Here is a 20981-nt window from a genome sequence, read left to right on the forward strand (position 1 = left end):
AGGCCTCACGTCCGCCAAGTGAGGCGACCGGGCTCGGGGCTGCGGCTCCCAACAGGTACCTGGTCTCGTTTGTTCTGTTTTCTCATCCTGTGGTCACTGAGAACCAATGCATAGAACAAGGGGTGTGCATGAGGCCATGAGCTTGCATCCACCGGTCATCCAGAGCCGAGGACAATCTAACTTTAGATATGGGTCAGCACCTCTGACACAAAAATCCAAGATTTTTGAGCACAACGATGCTTTTTATTTTCAAACATGTAGAATTTTAGATATCTTTTGATGAGGGATGCTTAACTAGTAAAGTCTATGCAAACATTCTAAAACTTGAAAAACTACAAAATCTAAAACATATCTGGCCTTAAGAGTTTTGGATAAGGGAGGTTCTACTTGAAGCTGGACGCCAGGTGAGTGCGCCTGTAATCGCAGCTATTCCAGAGGCTGAGGCAGGAGAATCATGAGTTTGAGGACAGCCTGTGCAACTTAGCTAGACCTTGTCTCCAAAATTTAAAAATAGAAAAGATCTGTAGGTACAGCTTAGTGGCAAAATACCACTGGGTTAACTCCTGGCACTAACATATGAGAGTCTGTTTGTCTCTCCTGGTGTACATAATGTCTGGTTTTTTACTGCTGGGTTCAGATACCTGTGGTCTAACAGTGAGAAGGCGTTCTTCTGAGACTTAGAGTAGACCTTGGGGTCTGCACTAATATCCCCAAGTCAGGGCATCTCAAGTGGGTTTGTTCATTTGCTTTTTGAAATAGGGTCTCACTGTGTGGTTCAGATTGACCTTGAACTCACTATGTAGCCCAAGCTGGCTTTGAACTTGTGGTGATCCTCCTGGCTCAGCCTCCTGAGTGCTGTGATTACAGGGGTGCACCGCCACACCATGCATTTTGAGTATTTATTAACCTTGTTGAGTAAAGCAGGAGTGGGACATACTCCTTGGACAGGAAATAGAAACTCAGTGATGGCCCAAAACAAATGCCTAGATTGCAAACAGAAAGAGATAAGGAATCCTCAGAGAGTCCAGGGCATGTGTCTAATAAGCTGGTCTGTCCATGGCCTTTGGTCAGCCGTAGCTTGCAGCAGCCCCTGAACTCACTCTCCACGCCACCCCTTGCCCAAGTGCATTTCTGCCCCGGTCCTCTCCTTCAGGGAGGTCGCCACCATCCGCATAAACATTCACGTGGAAACACGGACTCAGCCTCCAAGCTCCACTCAGCCAGCAACGCAAACATCATTCCCGATGTGCCCGCTTTTGTGGTACCCTCCTGCTGTGCTGTCGAGGCTTCCCCGTGGTCTCCCAGCACACTGCTGTACCACCCTGGGGTGTGTCCCTCAGGACACATGAGACCCCAAGACCCTGCTATGATAACCAACTCTCCTTCAATCCCTTGTTCGTGTCATCCTGGCCGCTTCAGGTGCCCTTCTCTCTAGCTGGTTCTAAGTCAGTCCTTACCCACCGATCCACACACCCTGGGGACTGAATCCAGGGCCTTCACACTGAGCTACAGCCTCCAACACTTTAAAAAATTTTTGTTTTCTTTAAACAATATTGTTAAGGCCATAAACTGCCAAGCTTAAGCTTGAATTTGCAATCCCCCAGCCTTGGCTTCCCAGAGTGCTGGCATCACAGGTATGTGCCATCACGCCTGGCCTCTGACTCAGTGTTAAGGGCCAGATCTAACACTGTTTCTTCAAGGACTGATTCTAAAACTTTCTCAGGTGACAGCACCTTTTTGTCTCAATACTTTTTACATAAAACTTGTGGGCCAACACAAATACCTAATCATTTTGTTTATTTAGTAGTTATAGCCAAAAACCTTAATAAGCATTTATGTGTTAACGACTTAGGAACCACTTGAAAAAATAATACATATACATTGAAAGAAAACTGTCATTTTTACTTCTTTCTTAAAACATCGTCACTACTTAACTAGCAAGGTATGTGTGTCTGTCAGGCCCTCCACTGTTGCTCAAACCAGTACCATCCTCCTTTCCTGTTCCACATTGGTTTTTGTTGGATATTTGCTTAAGTATATCAGTTACAAAACCCTAGCTACAGACAGATAGGCCATCAAGAGAAACCTTACCACAAACAATGAAAACGTAACTACCTTAGACACTTACCTGGTACCCAATGGAAGATTAGTATTACTGCGTTTCCCTCAAAAATTTTAATAGCCCATGGCACCTCTTTGAGTTTGCCATGATATGCTGACCTAGTGTAGATGGAAGCACAATTTGAAAGCATAGGCACTGCCTTGCAGAGTTAGGTGTCCCCCTCTGAGCTCCCTGAGCACCTCGATGTCTCTGGCTGGCATTCCCTAGAGTAGAGCTGGGCTGACTCGGGGGGCAGTGTCAGTGCCTCAGGGAGCCCCGGATAACTGGTGTGATGTGACCCTGGGAATTGCCTTGCCTGACACTGACCAGGAGGCTCAAAGCCTGCAGCTCCGAGGACAGTGAGAGTCCTGCCAGAGCTGCGGTGGCGCCAGCCTGAATTAGCCAAGAGAACCCAAAGCTGTCTCCCTGAAAGGTGCCCCACAATCAGAAAGTGACATTTCACAGTCATTTCTTGGTTCTCATTTGATTTTCGAGTAAAAGGGAAGATAGAGAATGAAAGGAAGGAAAAAGGAAGGCAGGGGAAGGGAAAGGAGGAAGGAAGGAAGGAAGGAAGGAAGGTAGGAAGGAAGGAAGGAAGGAAGGAGGAAAAAGCAGAGGAAAGGATGGAGGAAGGATGTCACTTGTCTCAGGCAAACTAGCAGGAAGGGGCTGCGTCCTTTCCAGACCTTCCGAGGTGTGAGGGCGTCTTCAGCGCTGGGGCCAGGCCACCCTCAAGTTCAGGCATCACCGGACTGAGGGCAGGCGGCAGGGGAATCCCAGCAGAGAGTAGCAGGGCCGTCTGTGGCACGCTGGCCCCTCCCCTTGTGGCTAATTTGTGTAGCTCTCGCCTGGTTGTTTTGATCTGCCATCATTTGTGTGCTGTTTGTGCTGTTCTGTCCTATCCTTGGTTGGTATGAGTTAGTGGACATTTTTTTTTTCATACAGTGCAACAAACGAACCCTAGACAAAATGAACCCTTTGCAAGATTAGGACCTGGATCAGAAGTCAAGTTTGTGACTCCACACAATGGAGCTTCAGTAATCCACACACGTTAGCAGTTCTAGTCAAGAAAGTCACACTGACGTCTGTCAGCGCTGGAATCGATGGCAACGCCACTGGCCTCTCTGCTCCCAGGGCCTCCTCTGTCTGCTCCAGTTCTCAGGTGGCCTCTGAAATAAGCCTCTGCCAACTTCTGAGTCACACCGAGAGTAACAGATGGCGGGCTGGGCCTGAGGCTCAGGGTCCGCCCCACTCTCCCACTGGTTCCTGGCTCTGGCCCCGGGGGGTGTGCTGTGGAGGTGGCGCTGCACGGCATCAACCTTCCTTCCACGAGAGGAGGACGAGCCTCCAGCCTCCTGCTCCTGCTTCCGTGTTCGGTCTGTTCTGTGGGCAGAGCTCTGGCAACAAACTTAGCCTACGTGGTGGCCAGCCTGGCAGTGGGCAGAGAGGCTGTGGACCTGCCTGTCGTGGGCGACTGGCGAGGGGAAGGGATTTTCCTTCTCTTACCACATCCTCCTGAGGGAATTCTGCTCCTGTTTCAGATTGATAACCTACTTTCTGGGAAAGGGGAGAACTTCTACTACATTGCTTCCAGAAAGTTCTTTCTGGCAGCTAACTTGAGCCCCAATGCTGACTCTCTCTAGACAGGGTGTATTGAATGCGATAACCTTCCACAAAATAGACTTCTCTTCTTCAGAAAGAAAGAATTTGCATTTCCTTAGCCTTTTCTCTCAGCCTTTATCACACCCAACCCTTTAATTATCTCCCTCAATTTTTTTGTTGAACCCCCTCCAAAATGTGCCTTTTGAGTTACAGAGACCATAACTTAATTAGATCTTTCCTTTCCAGAGGATTCTCCTGGTTCCTCAGAAGAAATAAATTAAGTTTCACTTAGACATATTTCATGGGGGGCGGGCATAAGAGAAAGAAACAAAACGCTTTATATGAATAGCACATTGGCCTTACCACAAATGAGTTTTTCCCTTCCTAGTTGTGTTTGAAACAATGGTCCTTTTCCAGTGATATCCTCTAACACACCACGTTTGGTGTGCTTTTGTGGGTACAGTTTCTCCCCTGATGAAAGCGGGTGCCCGGCCTCTGCCTGGTGAGCAAGGTGTGGGGCGAGTGTGGTCTCTGCTTCTGGCCTTTCCTGTAGCCACCTTCCACCGAGGGACCCTTAAACAGGGCCGTGTTTCACCACGCTGTTCTCTTCGGCTGCGCAGCTGTCTTTGGGAATCTGTGCTCAGACTTTCACAGGGAAGAAAAAGGTGTTTGACTTGACTTTCCGCTGGGGGAACAGAGGAGACAGTCAGGCCCTCTCCCGGCCATCACCTTCGCCAGGCTGAGTTTCCCTTTGTGTACAAAGACGTTAGACCCGCCCGGGATCTCTGAGATCCCTTCCTCCTTACCCTGGGTGTTCACAGCACCAGTGTCTCTGATTGCTCTGCAGAGAGACAGCAAGAGGGAAGAGCGTTCGGTTCTGTAGCCAAACAGGACAGAGAGCAGTTTAATTTGGATTCCTTGCTTTCTCTTCTCCTTATCAAGGAAGCTGAATTAGTGCAGGATAAGGGTGAACGATGGGTGAGTGATGGCTTATTGGTCGCCTAGGATGTGTCAGGCACTGTCCAGGGGCTCCTGTGTACATCAGCTGATTTCATCTTTACATCTTGCTTGAAGTAGGTGCCCTGAGGTCTACACAGCCACCACACAACTCCACCACCCCCCTGAGACTCCCCGGAAATGTCCCTGCTGCAGGGCTGCCTCCCCTGCCCGAGACCAAGCTAGATCCCCTGCCCGGTGTCATCGTGGCTTCCTGTGCTTTTCCAACATTGCACTTGCCACTGGTATCAAATTAAATAATTAGCTGTATGATGGATGTTTTTGTGAGCCTGTGTGACTGAAGTCTTCACGAGGCTCATGCAAGGACAGTAGAAGTCTTGTTCCTTAGTGCAGCCCTAGGACTTAGTATAGCACTGACAAGTAAACGATTGCAATGCTGGGTAATTACTGAGTTAGTGTAAACACAAGTGCATGCATGAATGGAAGGATGGGCGAATAGAAAATTAAATATGAGCCCCAACTCTGGCTGTGCGAGACAGCCCTAAAGCTTTAGAAGAGTAAGCTTAAGAGCCTCGTTGCCATGGATCCCCAGGGAGGCCCCCCCATCCTTAGCACAGCTTCGAGGTGTTTCTCCAGGCATGGGGATCGCAGCATGGCTTCAGCCATCCTCTTGTATCCAGAGCAGCTCATGCCCCAAAAGATCTGTAAAATGGGTGGAGACGATGTATCCAGCCTGAGGCTGCCGGTAGTGGTGGTGGTGGCGGCTGCAGTGGTTGAAGAGGGGAAATAGAGGCAGCGATGTTCCCATCCCGCCAGGGGGCTGCAAAGGAAAATCCACTCCACAGGGGATCTCGGTCAATATGATGGGGGGGGGGCGAAAAGGGAGGAGGAGAAATCAAGCCATGATAATATTTAGGGAAGTAACACTAACATTCTAACGTGGAAACTGCTGAAAATAGGCTGCATGGGTTGCCAGGCTCCATGCAAATCCGAGGCTAATTTCTTGGACATTATTGACAAGTCCTCCCCTCCACGCGCCTTGCTGTGACCCTTGGCGAAGGCCCGCTGCAGGTGGCGGAGAGAGCCGAGCGCAGCCTCCGATGCCGCCTCTCGCACGCCCAGCGCTTGCTGCTGCAGTGGGAAAAGCTGAAAGGAGGCTAAAAATACTAACAATAATTTCTTCTTCCAGACAAAAGGCCTTGGCATCCACCGGAGGAAGAAGCGTTCAGGCGGCATGTGACTGGTTGGTATGAAATAAATAAATTGAGAAAATAGCATATAATTAACTGAGTGCATGGGGATGGTGGGGCCGCGCAGGCTCTCTCTGACGGGCCTTCCTGGGAGGAGATGAGTGAAGGCCAGAGACAAAGCCATTTATCAAGCCAATTGCCTCAGCTGCCCCGACCCCAGGGGGTACTTGTCCTTGGAGCTGTTTAGAGACATTCAAAGTCATTTTCAGATAGACCTTCTCTGAATACTTCCCTCCCTCCAGTCTCTTAAAGGTCCACTTTAAGCTGGTACCATGGCAAAAACCCACATCCAGCACTATGGGAGGCTGGGGCAGGAGGAATGCAAATTCAAGTCCTCCCTCCCCCCAAGTTCAAGCCCAACTTACGCAACCTAGCAAGACCCTGGCTCAAAATTGAAAATAAATAAATCAGTCAATCAAGGTTGGGACAGTTTGGTGTAAAGGTTCTGGGTTTGATTCCCAGTACCTGCATCACCATCCCCTCAAAATTCACTGCAAGTATATGGATGCTGGGCAAATCCATTTAGAAAAGGATCCCACATTCCTTCCAGGCACCTGTGCCTAGGGGATCCCACAGTGTCCTTGGGGCGTCTTTTTTCTTTGTGGGTGCTTGGGCCTCTTCCTAGGCTGAACGGAGAGGCTGGATGCATGGAGACAGTTCTGCAGGATGGGGAAAGGCTGTGGAGTTAAGCCAAGAATGCTTCCTGGAGAGCAGCTGCAGGGTTTTTAGGGAGCTGTAGGATGAGGTGGCGATAGGAGATGCAGGAGAACAGAAGTGGGTACGTCTGAGCGTTGGTTACGAGGCGAGAACCACAAATGGCAGTTTTCCACAGCACAGATGAGCACCTTCCCTGTGCAGTGCCCCAGCAGGGACCACGTGGAGGGTGGGTCTGTCTCTGTCTGCCCTTCCTTCCTTCCATTATTCCCCAGCGAGGCTTCTCAGGCTCTCGTCTCTCTTCCAGGCTGTTTTCCCATGTGGGGGACCCCTTCCTGGATGACCCCCTGCCCAGGGAGTACGTCCTCTACCTCCGCCCCACTGGCCCCTTAGCGCAGAAGCTGTCCGACTTCTGGCAGCAGTCGAAGCAGATCTGCGGGAAGAACAAGGCTCACAACATCTTCCCCCACATCACCCTCTGCCAGTTCTTCATGGTGAGTTCTGGCCCCTGCGCCCCGCAGCCTGTCTCCCAGTGGCCCTGTTGGCCCCTTCGGACCTGGAGGAAGAGCGGGGCACCGGAAGACCATGGTAGTCAGGGGTCAGAGCGGGTCTCTCCCCAGCTCCTCTTGCCTTTGTCACTGCAGAGGCCCAGCAGCACCTGGGCCCAGTGGACATCACGAAGGCTGTGCTCCTCCCACTCGAGGGACGCGCCTGACCCTCTGTGGCTGGTGCACTGGTCTGCAGCTGGAGCAGCCACCACGGTGCCTTCAGCCTTGTCATTGTCTCCCTCTCCACTCTTCCAGGGGAAGCAGCGAAGCCAGAGACAGCAGGGAATAGACGGTCGGTTGTTTGGGTCTCAGTGCTGGCCGTGGGGTTTTCCGCTGGAGCTTCCTGGAGAAAGTGAACCTATCTGTCACTTGCCACTGCTGTAGTCCATCATCGTAGCCATGAGAAGATGATTTATATGGGCACATGGCTGTGAGGATGAGGCAGGAGGATCCCAAATTCAGGCTCCGCCCAGGCAATGGAGTGATTTACTGAGATCCTGTTTCAAAATACAAGAGTGCTGGGAGTGTAGCTCAGTGTGAAGGCACTGGGCCCAATACAGGACTAATAGGAGGAAGGAGGGAAGGAAGGAGGGAGGGAAGGAAGGAAGGAAGGAAGGAAGGAAGGAAGGAAGGAAGGAAGGAAGGAAAATCATTTAGCAACCAAATTAAATCCAGTCCTTGCAATATGTTAAAGAAATGCATCTGTATAGCTTCCCCTGGAAATAAAGAACAATTGACTTAGCACCTATCTTTTATTTTTTTTTTATTTAAAGAAAAGGAAACAAAAAAATACAGGGAGATAAAAAAAAAGAGTAGAAATAATACAAAATTACAGAAAAATAAACGGTAAGAAATCGTTGTTGGTAAGTTACATATTGTCATCTTAGAAATAGCTGTTCAGGTTACAAAACTAAAGTATTTAAAATGACATTCAAAAAGTGACACTGCAAACAGTTCTTAGCACCTATCTTTAAGACAAGTAGAATGGTAGCATTTTAAGCCTGTGTCTGTGTGTGTGTGTGTGTGTGTGTGTGTGTGGTACCAGGATCTGAACCCAGGGCCTTCACAGTGAGCCACACCTTCAGACCTTTTTTACTTTTTAATTTTGAGACAGCTGCTTGCTCAATTGCCCAACCTGGCCTACACATGTGGTCCTCCTGCCTCGGTCTGCCCAACTGCTAGAACTGACCGGCGTGCATCGCTGTACCCTTCAGGACAAATCTTTTAAAAAGAGATTTTGCTTTTCTTCACCCCCACCTGCCGCCAGCCTCCTCTCTCTCTCTCTCTCTCTCTCTCTCTCTCTCTCTCTCTCTCTCTCTCATGAAAAACGTGTTCCTAACACCTTCTTTTTTGCATTCACTTTGAAAACTAAAGTGCTTATCGCTTCCTCTTAGTCACGCACGCTCTTTCTCAAAAGCACCGAGCATTCAGAGACGCTCGTTTTCCCTTCAATGCACTGCAGAGGGAGGAGGGTGACATCACGGCCGTGCGCTTCGTTCTTCCAGGTCTGGGGGTGGATGTGCAGACACCTCGGGTGTCTAAAGGGAACTGAAAAGGTACACGTTCTGCTAAGCGGTGGAAAACACAAACAGTTTATCCTGTACTCTCTCATCGGATTCCTCTTTGCTTTTCTTTCGGTTTCGGTTTTTGAGCAAACAAAATTTATTTTATTTTATGCAGTTCGGGCTGGTCTTTAGCTCACTTTGTAGCCCAGGCTGGTCTCAAACTCGCACCGATCCTCCTGAATGCTGGAATTACAGGTGTGAGCCACCACCACGGCTCAGAAAATTTATTTTTTTTAAAAAATTACATGTATTTATGATGGTCTGATATATGTGTACATCGTGGAGTGGTTAAATCAAGCTAGTTAGTATATGTGTCACCGTGTATTCACGGTGTATTCACCGTGTATTCACGGAACATTTACTGTGATGAGAACATTTAAAATCTATTCTTTTAACGTTTGTTTTCCCAGTGCTGGGGATCAAACCCAAGGGCTTCTTCACGCTAGATGAGTGCTTGACTACTGAGCTGTATCCTGGACCCTAAAATCTACTGTCTCAGCAGTGTTCAGTCATATATCGCCCTGTTATTACTGTAATCAGCCTGCTGCACAATAGCTCTCTGGAATTTATTTCTTCTGTCTAACTGAAATTTTCGACCCAGCCCAACCCTCATTCTTGCTGTCTGCTAAACGAGCCCTGCATGGCGGTGGGCTCAGCCAGGGAAGAAGAGAAGGGGTTGAACCTTCGCCGCTCAGTCGCTCAGTTCGCCAGGTGGAGACTGTGTTTGGGTAGTGGGGAGCCCCGTTCTTCTCCAGCCTGATCCAGCAGGCAGGAGCCCCGGTTTCAGCCCCCAGGCCCCAGGGGAGGCAAGCACATCCAGCGTTAAGGGGCAGCAGACTCCAGTGCCCTGAGTGACGTCCACTCCTCCCTTCTCCCCCACCCCACCAGTGTGAGGACAGCAAGGTGGATGCCCTGGGGGAGGCCCTGCAGACCACCGTCAGCCGCTGGAAGTGTAAGTTCTCGGCACCGCTGCCCCTGGAGCTCTACACCTCCTCCAACTTCATCGGCCTCTTCGTGAAGGAGGACAGCGCTGAGGTCCTCAAGAAATTCGCTGCGGACTTCGCTGCTGAGGCTGCATCCAAAACGGGTGAGCGCGCGCAGAGCCCGGCCTCGGGCCTGGATGGCGGAGCTGGGAAGGATTGGGGGTAAGCAAAGGTAGGCGGGAGCTGGGAACCAAGAAAAGAAGGACCAGAGTCTGAATATCCCCTTGGGGGCTCCACCCGGGTGACCCATCCACCTCCCCTGGGCTCCACATCTCCCAGGCTCTGCCGCCTCCCAGATTCACCGCTGGGGACCAAGCCTTCCCTCCACACGTGGCCTCTGTGTTCACATCCTGACGGTTCACAGCCCAGCCGTGACAGCCGTATGGGAGTAGGCTGGAGGCGGAGGGCAGAAGGCACTGCCAAAGTGGATGCACAGGGCAAGAATCCCCAAGTCCCTTCGCTACCTTGCTGTCCCACCAGCTTCCTGGAGAGACCGTCCCTGCTTCCTCCTCAGACCCGGCTGAGGTGCCCGGTGGCAGCCAGCACTGAACTACAGATGTGCTCTGCAGCACCATCCTGTTTCACCCTGGTTGGAAACAGGGAACCTGCCTTGCTTCCCCCACCTTCCCCATAGCAGTGTTTATTGGACTCTTGATGTTTACTCCGTTCCAATTTGTAGTAAATCATGAGAAAACCCACTGAGCCAATACCCTTCAATTTGCTGGAGCCCCTTAGAGAGACCTAAATCCTCAAAAGTCTGCCCAAAACTGTAACCTCATGCTCGGTCTCCAGCTCTGTCCCTGACAGCTCTTGGTTCAAGCCAACCAAGATGTCCACATCAGGGTTAGCTCACACGCATGCTCGGGATGTGAGTGGACTGGAGGGAGGCGTTTGCAGGGCTCAGCTGTGTGGCCCCAGGGGCAAATGGGCTCCTAGGGCTGGGTGACTGCCTCACTTGACAGCACAGACAGACAGTCTGGGAGCAGGGGCCCTCTGTTATGCCCTCCAAGTGGAGTCACACTCAGATGGTAGTTTTGTGGACACTAAGTACGTGTTTATGGAAAACAGTGCCATGAAGAAGCAAGTAAGAGCTCACCTGCCAATCTCAGCACTCTGGGAAGCTGAAGCAAGTTCAGTGCCAGCCTCGACAGCTTCATGACTTTGGGAGACTAAGACTCAAATCAAAACATAAGATAAGGCTGGGAATGCAGCTCAGTGTAGGGTCTGGGACTCAGTCCCCAGAACTGGAGAAAAGGACAGAAAGAAGAAAAGAAATCGAGGCAGTTAGGAAGCCAGACTCGGGCACTCTGGAAAGGGCGCCAAGGAGGGTGAGGCGGGTGTGGGTGTCTGCAGGGGAGACCGGAGCTGGGCAGAGGCGATCAGGAAGGTGGCGAAGGGCCTCTCCAGGGCTGCAGGGATAGGGAAGCGGGGCGAGCTTGGGCTGCACAGTCGGCCAAGTGTTGGATGCAAAGCTGGAGGAGACACCACGCTTGCCAACCCCACACTTTATGGGGTTCACAGAGGGAGGGAGCCGAGCAAAGTCATGCATTTGCTCCGGAGTCTGTTAACTTTCAGCTGTATCTCAGCTGCACTGTTATTTGCTGCGGTTTCAGTACCAATCTGGACCTGCTTGCTCTGTGTTCCTCCGAACCAGAAAAACCTCAAATAGACCCCAGGAGCCAGCAAGAGTGAGATCAGACACCACTGCAGGATCCCAGCGCATCTCTGCTCTCAGACGGAGCTCTGGGCCCTTAAAACACTTTGTGGGAGCTCTCTGTGTTCAAGCGTGTGGCTCCCTTATGTCTACATGGGGCAGAGCACCCTGAGTCTGCTCCCTTTCGTGAGGCACCCTCTCTCCCAGGGACCTGATTTGGGATTCTGGCTTCAGTACAGCCTGCTATTTCACCCAGACTGAATTATTTCAGAGAAAGAGCGTACAAAGAGCCAAATCAATTCCCGTTCTTAGACAAGCAGATGGCTTTTTTTTCTTCCCTTTCCACAGTAGCTATTGACACAACCACTAAATCCCCACAAGAACCAAAACTATTGATGTAGACACAAAACCCAAGTCCTTCACAAATCAGAAAAGCAGGTCTCAGCCAGGAGTGCGGCGGATTCTTAGAGTGCTTATGGAAGGAGAGGCAGTCGGGCCCCTGGATTTCCGTGTGGGAATGGGGACAGCCAGGCCCTCTCCAAGAATCTGCTGTGCCTCTCCAAGAACGCGTGGGACTTGGGATCTCTGCCTGTGTGACGCCTCCTGGTGGTGATTTGGGGAACTGCATGGCCGGGCTAGTTGTAGCTGGTTCCGTCTCTTAACACCTAAGATCCAAAACACATCATCATGTCTTGTCCTAGAACTTCTGCCTTGGTAGTCCAGTTATTGGCACACTGCGGTTCCTTCTATCAGTAGATTGGGTGTCATTCTCTGTTCTGGGTAGTTTAAAGGGGCTCCCGTATGTGTCTTCATCTATTCAACAACTACTGAAATCCTATGTGATGTCTGAGCAGAGATACATTATAGACAAGGATAAAATGCCTGGTCTCATGCTGCTCCCTCCACAGAGATAACAGAAAAATTACTTGAAACTCTAGGACCCAACTTCTTGTTCCAGCTTAGCTTGGCCACCTACTCTATGTGACAGGACCAAGTGACTTAACTGCTGGAATGCCTTGCTTTCGTCTAATTGTTATAAGGAGCAGTGCAAAGCAGAGACCAGCCTAGACCACCAGACTTGTATAAAGGCAACGTGGCGTGGAATTTATTGTGCCTGGGTGCAGGCAGACAGAGGACAAAAAGGCCGTCTGCAGGGAGCAAAGAGACGCAGGTTTTTTTATAGGGCTTGAAAGAAAGTAAGAAACACTAGGCAGGAAGACGCGAGCAAACACAGTGGTCAAAGATCTCCGGATGTTTCATGCCTCCGTGGGTCAAGTCCTCAAGGTGTGCGATGTGAAAGCCCGGGTGTTGTTAGCTATAATCTGTGTTCCACCTTATCTCTTTTAAGACATCCTGAGTTTGCCAAGGACACTGGCATTGAGCAGGAAACAATATCTCTGTGGGCAGACAGGTTGGGTATTGGGAGAGTGAAGCCTTACGGTCCTATCTTCTTCATTAATCTGGCTTGAATAATAGATGATTTTCCCTTGCTTGAAGTATAAACAAGAAATAAAAGCCATTCCCTCATATGAGTAGATTTCTTTTGCTTTTAGGGTGGCTTGTAACCTGCACACTTTATTTTGTTTATTTAACAGTACACCTAACATGCCCAAGGGACGGAACTCAGGACCTTGTGCCTAGTAGGCAATTGCTTTTCCTAGGAGCTACCCCCTCAGTTCACAGTCTGAAGGCGTTATCATCCGGGGTGCTTTCACCCCTAGCCCTGAACACTTAGCAATGCTTGAAATCATTTTGGGGTCTTATACTCTAGTGATGCTTTGACAAGTGTGGGGTAAATGGCTAGGGGAGAAACCAGCTCTGCAGAGCAGACTTGGGCTGAGTAAAGAGAAAAAGAGAATAAAAGCAAAAGTAATAGTTCACACCGTGTCTGAGAAGCGCCATGCAGACTTAGGCACGATAACAGCTTTCTGTGACGGCCGCTCTTCTTCTGTGCCATCCACATCTCCTAGGAGCTCCCGAGAAGTCCTGCATATGGGTCCTCATGTTGTCCTGGCATCTGGTACTTGACAGATCCCACCCATTTCCTCAGTCAGCGTTGCCACAGCCTCTGCCTTTATCACTACTGGCACCTCGTTACTAGGGCCAGGGATGTTGCTAAGCATCCTACGTGTAATGCACAAGGAAGCCCCTTACCACAAATAGCTTTCCATTCAAGATGCAGTTTGCAAGCCTTGCTGTAACTTTGAAGACATTCTATTTTCCCATTGTGTTCCTCCATCAGACTCACCCAGAAGCTAAAAAACTTGATCCCTAAAGGAAGGCAACTCAGCTGTGGGAATCATGCAGCTATAAAACATGCTATTTCTATAGAAACTATCTCATCCTTTTAAGTCTTGGTTTCTTCATCTGAATGGTGGAGCCAGTGATGATCAACTGGGATTATCACGAGAAGGAGCCACCCCAAGAGGATTATCCCTCTGCCAATCTATCATGCTTGTACAAAAGCCATTTTTTATTTTAAAGAAAAATAATAAAACAAAATTTCAAGCAACATAATAAGAGGATACCAATGGTTAGTGAATGGTGTATTATCTTTACATTACTCAGAGTACAAGATATTGACATTTCATTGTTCAAACAATATTAGCACAAACCTTTCTTTTCAATGAACTGAGAGAAATTAGTAGTATCACTATCTTAAGTATTATATAGTTTTTCCTTCCTTTTCTCATTTCCCATCCCAGTTTCTCTTTCCTTTTGAAGCTGCTTCCCACACGATCTTCCATATGGGTTTTACTTACTGGATGGTGGGGTGACTCAGGGTCTGTGAGCCACTTCCCTTGTTTCTGCTGCTATGAAAGAGAAAGACCGCTTTTGTCTAATTAAGGCTCTCCTTCCTTTGTCATTTAGGGAGCAGAAATGATCAGGGCACGTTTCTGTGCTGGTTCTTACCTCCCCACCGTTACTGTGATCACCACACTCTGATCACAGACCTTTTCTGCCTCTTTCCAGAAGTACACGTGGAACCTCATAAGAAGCAGCTGCATGTTACTCTGGCTTATCACTTCCAAGCCAGCCACCTACCCACGCTGGAGAAACTAGCCCAGAACATCGATGTCAAACTAGGGTGCGACTGGGTGGCCACCATATTCTCTCGGGATATCCGATTCGCGAACCACGAGGTAATGTCTCACTGCAATTCATGATGCTGTCAAGTGCAGATAGGGATGTGATCAGAAGCAGGAGTGCACTTTGTTGCTGGCAGATGCACCAATGGGGAGCAGCAAAGCAAGCACCTGCTCAGGGTTTTGTCCAGGTTCTGTTAACTCCCTGGGAAGCTTTGAGCATGCATCCTTCTCACTGTACCCCAAAGGGTTCATTTAGGTAATGTCCCCATGATTCTGTGTGCCCTGCCAACCGTGGAGGGATGTAGAAATAAAATGGGGAACAGATAGAAAATATGCTTGGAAAGAATGTAACATTATATTAGTTATTGGTGTTTATAGCAAGCATCATTCCGACCGTAGGTGAGTTAAGGAATATATAAATACAAAAAATGGTGAAGGCATAATGAAGAGCTTGAATTTTCAACTGTGGCCCTGTCCTCAAAGAGCAGGTCAGATGAATAAGACTGTGAAAAGAAAACTCAGCCCAGTCCTTGTGAAGGTTTGGTGCATCCCGCTGAGAAGCGTGGGTGGGCAGCTGAATCTGGTTGCAGGCAGACAGATGGGGAAGCTCCGAGCATCCTTCTTTTGAGGGAATCCACATTGCTTTGCAGTCAAGCATGAAAGACTGACTGATGCTGGAAGAGTGATATGGTCCCTTGTGTCCTCAAAGACAGCCTGAGACAGAGGAAGTGGCTGGTCCAAAAACAAGCAAGTAAGGATCAGAGGTAAAGCCTGAGCCTAAGTATTTTGATCAGTAAAGATCAACACATCTAAGAAAAGACGTAAAATCCCATACAGCTGCCCTTCTCTGTTGGTGATGTCCCTTTCTGGGCTCTCCATTATGCAAGTTAATCACAGTCTGAAGGTAATAAATGAATAATCCCAGAAATAAACTCCTGAGCCTCCCCTGCCATGTTTTAAATAATTTTTAATATAGCATAGTGTTATAGTTGTTCTATTTCATGATTAGTTACCGTTGTTGGTCTCTTACTGTTCATAATCTACAGCTGGCTACTGTCCAAGATTTCAGGCACCCACAAGGGATCTCCCAATGAGTCCCTTGTGGATAAGGCAAACCACTGTAGAGGAAGAATTTTTCTTCAGATTTAACTGCATTTATTCAACAAAATTTACAATTGTTTTCCCAATTTTTTTGGTAGTAAAAGACCTGAGGTTTTTTTGTTAGGTTATACAACCTTTAAAAAACAACAAAAAAACAAATCTTCTATTTTAGGCTTTTTTTTTCTAACATGAAAGAGAGATGGAATCTCAGGCTTTAGACCAAGCAACTCTTGTCCTGGAGTGTTAGGAAGAACCAACCCAGGAACCAAATCTTGAGGGTTAGAAGTGGCGCCTGTGAGGGAGGTGCAGCTTTGCAGCTTTGCAGATGACAATCTTATAGCCTCCTTTTGAGCCATTTGATACAGGCTTCTGAAAAGACAGGTTAAGCGGACTGGGGCTGAATTTAAGAGTTCTAGAGTCTCCTTGGGTGACTTGGGATAAGGCTAAAGATGAGGCTGAGCACTTTCTGGGGTGAAGATGAAAGATGTCAATGATTGCCTGCAGATGGGCTCTGGAAAGTCACCTTTCTGAGAGAAGACACCCTGCAGTGGAATTTTACAAGGCACATCCTCCAATCAGTGCTGCCCTCCACTTAACTCAGAGGGTGATTGCTTTCTACCTGACCCACATTCTGCTCAATTGGCATGGAAAGGCAGCAAGCGCTCATGAATTCTTTTCTAAAAATAACGTGGCCTCTTTTATCTCTTATTTGTAAAAGCTCATTTATTACTGTTCTTCTGACACAGCGCTCCTTGGCCCCTTTAGACCAAAGACCCTGCCTCTGAGGGCTTCCCATTTTCCAGGAGCCTTTCTGCAGAACAAGAGCTATCCCCTTCCTCCTTCCCACCCTTTCCCCAGGAAGTGGGCATGATGGACTGCCAGTGAGGAGGCAGAGGCCCAGAAGAGGAGATTGACTCAGACAAGGGTGCTCGGGACGTGGAAAACTTCAAGAGTCTTAGTTGCTACAGGCTTGCAGATGCCTGTTTGTCCTGGCAAAGTCTCTTCCACATTAGTGGTGACTCTGGACCATGCTGCTTCTGTGTACCAAGCAATAGAAATCTAGAGGAAGGATAGAGTTCTACAAAAAGCACACGTGTAGGAGTCTGGCATCCCTGGCTTCAAATCCCGACTCCTTCACGTTAGCAGTGATTAGATTCACTTTAATAACTGGACTCTTCAGTCCTTAATGCTCTCAGCATAAGGCGGTGGTAGCGTTTTACTACACTGTGGCACAGACTAAATAAAAGGTTGCACAGCAAGGCCTTTGCTGTGTTAGTCAGCTTTCCATTGCTGTGATAAAATGTCTTGGACTTGTTTGTGGCTTATGGTTTCGAAAGTTTCAGTCCATGGCCAGCTGGTCCCACAGCTGTGGTCCTGAGATGAGAGGGGACATCATGGTGGAGGGACACGGGGAACAAAGCTGCTCATCTCATGGGAAGCAGAGACCAAAGGAAACAGCCAGAGAGGAAATAACTGGATGTGACCCCGGAGATCACATCTGTACAACCCACTGCTTCACGTAGACCTCACCTTCTGTTTCCACCATCTCCCAGGAGTGTCATCAAATTACAGTTGCATGCATGGATTAATCCACTTGATGAGATTAGAGTCCTCAGTATCCATCACTCCCCAAAGCCCGTCAGCTGGCAACCAGGCCTTTAACGTATGAGTTTGGGGAGACGGTTCAAATCCAAACCACAGCAGCCCGTAATGTAACGCCTACCACTGGGCGGTTTTAACAGAAAAATTACTGCAGTGAATCTCACTGTGTCAAAGAATAAAAGGATTTCAAGGGTAACGTGGTTCAGTTTATTATCACATAAGATTCCGCCTGCCCATCAGTTAGCAAACTCTGAGGTGAAGAAGGAAAACACACCTGAGACAGACTTGTACCCTTTCACTGTTTTTTTTTCTTTTCTCCTTAAATAAAAAAAAAGAATTCTTACAAGCAGATGCTAATCATAAAACCGAAACAGCAGTGGTATACAGTATGAAGTAGGCACTGTGTCCTGATGCCCATCACTTCGGCTGAGTTTTTGTAACTGCCTTTGGGGAGTGGGAAAGAGCAGGAGGATCTGAGTCCCAGTTAATATTTTATTTCATTTGTAAAGTTTTTGATGCTGGGATGGAACCCAGAGTCTCCAACATCCTAAGCACATATTCTATCGACAGCCCCACAGTGATAAGTTTAGATTTCCCGCAGTGCTCGGTTTTTATAGTGTTCATCCAATAAGTCAAAGCTCCTTATTGTCCAATTATTCTGTCTTAGGATAGACTGTCTCCAAACTTTGCTGTGCGTTGATAAATCCTTGAGGTAAAATACTGACCCTCTAGTGCTGGGTGTGGTGGCACAGGCTTATGATCCCAACATCTCAGAGGCTGAGGCAAGAGGATTGCTGTGAGTTCGAGACCAGCCTGAACTACAGAGTGAGACCCTGTCTGATTAAAAAAAAAAAAGAATTTTGAACTCTAAAATGAGTTCTCTGGGCTGCTTGGAACTGTTTAGAGGGGAGACAGTATAAGCTGAGATTGCTCTAACCTATCCCAGGAGCAGGAGTTTAGACTTGTTCACTGATTCAGCCTCGCTCCACCCTGTTCCAGGAAAAGGAATGTTGCCCTCTCATATCACCACTTCCCCAGCTTTGAGAGTTAAGCAAGTTTTTTGTGGACTTGTTTTTTCCTTAAAAAAAAAAAAAAAAAATGAGCCCTGCAGAAATGTCCCTGGTTAGTTGGAAAAGCAGCTTGTATATCTGTGAGGCACAGGAGCAGGAGAATGGAGGGGATCCGAACAGGCAGGTTCAGAGCTGAAGGACGCTGCAGGCAGAACCAGGAAAGAAACTAGCACCTCGTGTAGCAATCCGGCGCTCACCTGAGCTCTGTGCCTGGCTGACCTCGTCCCCGAGCTAAACCACATTTTCTGGCTCCTTTCATTGCCTTGTTCAGCAGGTGCACTGGTGGCCCTCTGACGCCGTCCGATGGGCTCACTCCTGGCTGGGGGGCAGGGTCGGCAGCCAGGATGGCATCACACTTCAGCAGAAGTGAGTTCGACCCCCGTGTGCAGGCTCTGTCCCAAGGCAGGGGCTCACACTGTCTCATCTAACTTTTGTAGTCCAGATGTTATTTCATGGATTAAAAAAAAAAGGTAAATATCCAATGATCAGAACCAGACTATTTAGCCGATTCACAGTTTTGGGACAGTAGAAAAGGCTAGGAAAAATATCCTCCATATTGATGTCCCTTGCCAAACAAATAGGATAGGAAATATCTTACTTACTATTGAGGTCTTCTGCTGCTAATTAAAAAAATAGGAAAATAAATTTTTTCTAAAATATATTTAGGCCAATATGCCTATATACACCAGGAAGACAGATTCTCGAAAGTAGAATAAATCAGCCAAGTGGCATGGCCTTATGTTAGCCTCAGGGGCTTTTCTGAGCTCAGAGAAGGAAGGCGTGATCGCCACCTGCCCTGAGATGAAGGCTAGTTATGCAGAGACACATGCGCCATCATCTGTGAAGGACAGTTTTCTTCCAGGCCTTTGTTAAAACTGAGGCTTTAAAGAAATTCCTCATTTAAACAGCTGAGATATAGAGAATGGGGATTCTTTCATTCCCAAACCTACCCAGTTTCCATGAGCTGCAGCCACCACAGGCAGGCAGGGCAAAATCCAGTAAGGCAGCAGTTGACTCGAGAGCCTTTCAGCTTTCAGGCAGTTTGTGAAATGCATCTCTGAATCCTGAGGGGAAGTGAGAAAGAACCATCCAGGAGCACCAGGGTCATACCCACAAAACCCCAACGAGAAAAGAAACACTTTCTGATAGGCACCCAGATCTACTCAGGGCCTGGCGACCCCACCCACCCCCACCTGGTGCTGTGTACCAGCTTTACAGATTCTCACCCTCGAGGCAGTCGAGAATGGGTGGGCTCACACAGCCTCTCTTGCTTTTTCAGACGCTGCAAGTGATCTACCCCTACACCCCGCAGAATGATGATGAGCTAGAGCTGGTCCCGGGGGACTTCATCTTCATGTCTCCCATGGAGCAGACCAGCACCAGCGAAGGCTGGATCTATGGCACCTCCCTCACCACTGGCTGCTCAGGGCTCCTGCCCGAGAACTACATCACCAAGGCTGACGAGTGCAGCACCTGGATCTTCCACGGGTAAGGAGGCTCCAACCTCAGCCTCCCACTGCTGGAAGCACATTGCTATGGCAGACTTCCGCAGGTGGTGAGGAAGTGGACTCAGTCCTGGACCACAGGGCAGCTGTGACAGGAAGCGGAGCCAAGGGGAGGAGGCTGACTCCAGGCAGGGAAAAGACAGTAATGCACCATGCTGCTCACTGTGCTGTCACCCTGCCTGATCAGAGAAAAATCTAAAGTAATCTCTCTGGCTGACAGTGGTAACTTCTCAGGGCTGGGTCTTCATGCTTCAGGTGCTGGGTCTTCACTGCTTCATGGCCTCAGTTCAGCTAGATTGACTCCAACAGCAACCAGGCAGATTACTACTGTGGCAGACAAACAAACAGCGTGGATTGCTAGGCTCAGGGCCCCCAACTACACCCCACTGGCGAGGCCACCTTGAGCAGGTCCTCACTTGGCACACACGTGCTGAGTCACCAGGGACTGGACCTGAGCCAACAGACAGCTACCAGAACTGCCCAGGGGTGTGCTACCCCACTCTTTCCAGCGACAGCTTTCCACCTGTCCCTCACTACTGCTTGGTTCCCAGTCCATAAGGGTGCGACTGTCAGAGTGGTCTGTGTTGCTGGGCCAGCTCTGTTGTGATAGATCCAAATAAGAACAAGAGCATCTCTTCTTTCTCAATGCCAGCATCCCAGAGCCAGCCCTTCCCTGGCATGGGCAGGGACCCAGCCAGGATAGGCGTGCTGGTTAGTTTTTCCTCCCTCTTGTTTCTGTCATGTGGCAAAATGCCTGAGAGGCAGAATCTCGGGCAGCAGTTGCAGGGGGGCTAATATCCTTATCAGTACCATGAAAGAGAAGTGAGAAGGGCGGTTTCTGCTAGGGTTCTGCCTAGAGTGGAAACGAAAAGAAAGCCCCTTCCCTGGTGAGCAGCAAGCAGACAAACCAGGAACTCAAAGCTGGAAGGAGCATTTTCCTCCTCAGTAACTGGACGCTCACCGCTCCCCTGTCCTATCTCACAGCCATCCCCGTGAAGGTCCACCACAAGTCCACAAGTGCTTTTTCAGAAATGGTCGTGAAAAATCAAAGTGAAGACGCTGAATTTCCAACATCACTATTTTATCTGTAGAGTAAGAAATAGAGCCAAATGCAGTCACATGATAACGCACGCTGTTTCGGGGAGTGATAGAAAGACAGAAGTCCACTAAGGTCACACCGCTGTGTGACATGGCACCCAGTGGGGCTGAGTGCCCTCTGGTGCCGCAGAAGGATGAAATCAACCACTAACACGTTTCTCAGAACGCGTGCACATTGCTAAGTGACAGCCGCTGTTCGTGT

At 48.9% G+C, this 20981-nt stretch overlaps 1 protein-coding gene across 4 annotated transcripts in view; it reads left to right on the plus strand.

Moving 5' to 3' along the window:
- The window catches only part of Ubash3b (ubiquitin associated and SH3 domain containing B), a 146137-nt gene that overhangs the window by 106852 nt on the left and 18304 nt on the right, over window positions 1–20981 (plus strand). For 2 of the 4 annotated variants that reach the window (XM_063255949.1, XM_023566193.2), the window contains exons 2-6: window positions 5850–5907; window positions 6872–7058; window positions 9566–9764; window positions 14288–14457; window positions 19456–19664. In XM_063255949.1, coding sequence (XP_063112019.1) covers window positions 5850–5907; window positions 6872–7058; window positions 9566–9764; window positions 14288–14457; window positions 19456–19664 — 823 coding nt within the window. The remainder of the gene's footprint in view (window positions 1–5849; window positions 5908–6871; window positions 7059–9565; window positions 9765–14287; window positions 14458–19455; window positions 19665–20981) is intronic. The other 2 variants (XM_013155597.3, XM_063255950.1) reach the window with 1 other exon arrangement.

Source organism: Cavia porcellus, unplaced genomic scaffold (genome assembly GCF_034190915.1).
Source record: "Cavia porcellus strain 051 isolate PalLab524CR breed Dunkin Hartley unplaced genomic scaffold, mCavPor4.1 scaffold_9, whole genome shotgun sequence".
NCBI classification, from domain to species: domain Eukaryota; kingdom Metazoa; phylum Chordata; class Mammalia; order Rodentia; family Caviidae; genus Cavia; species Cavia porcellus.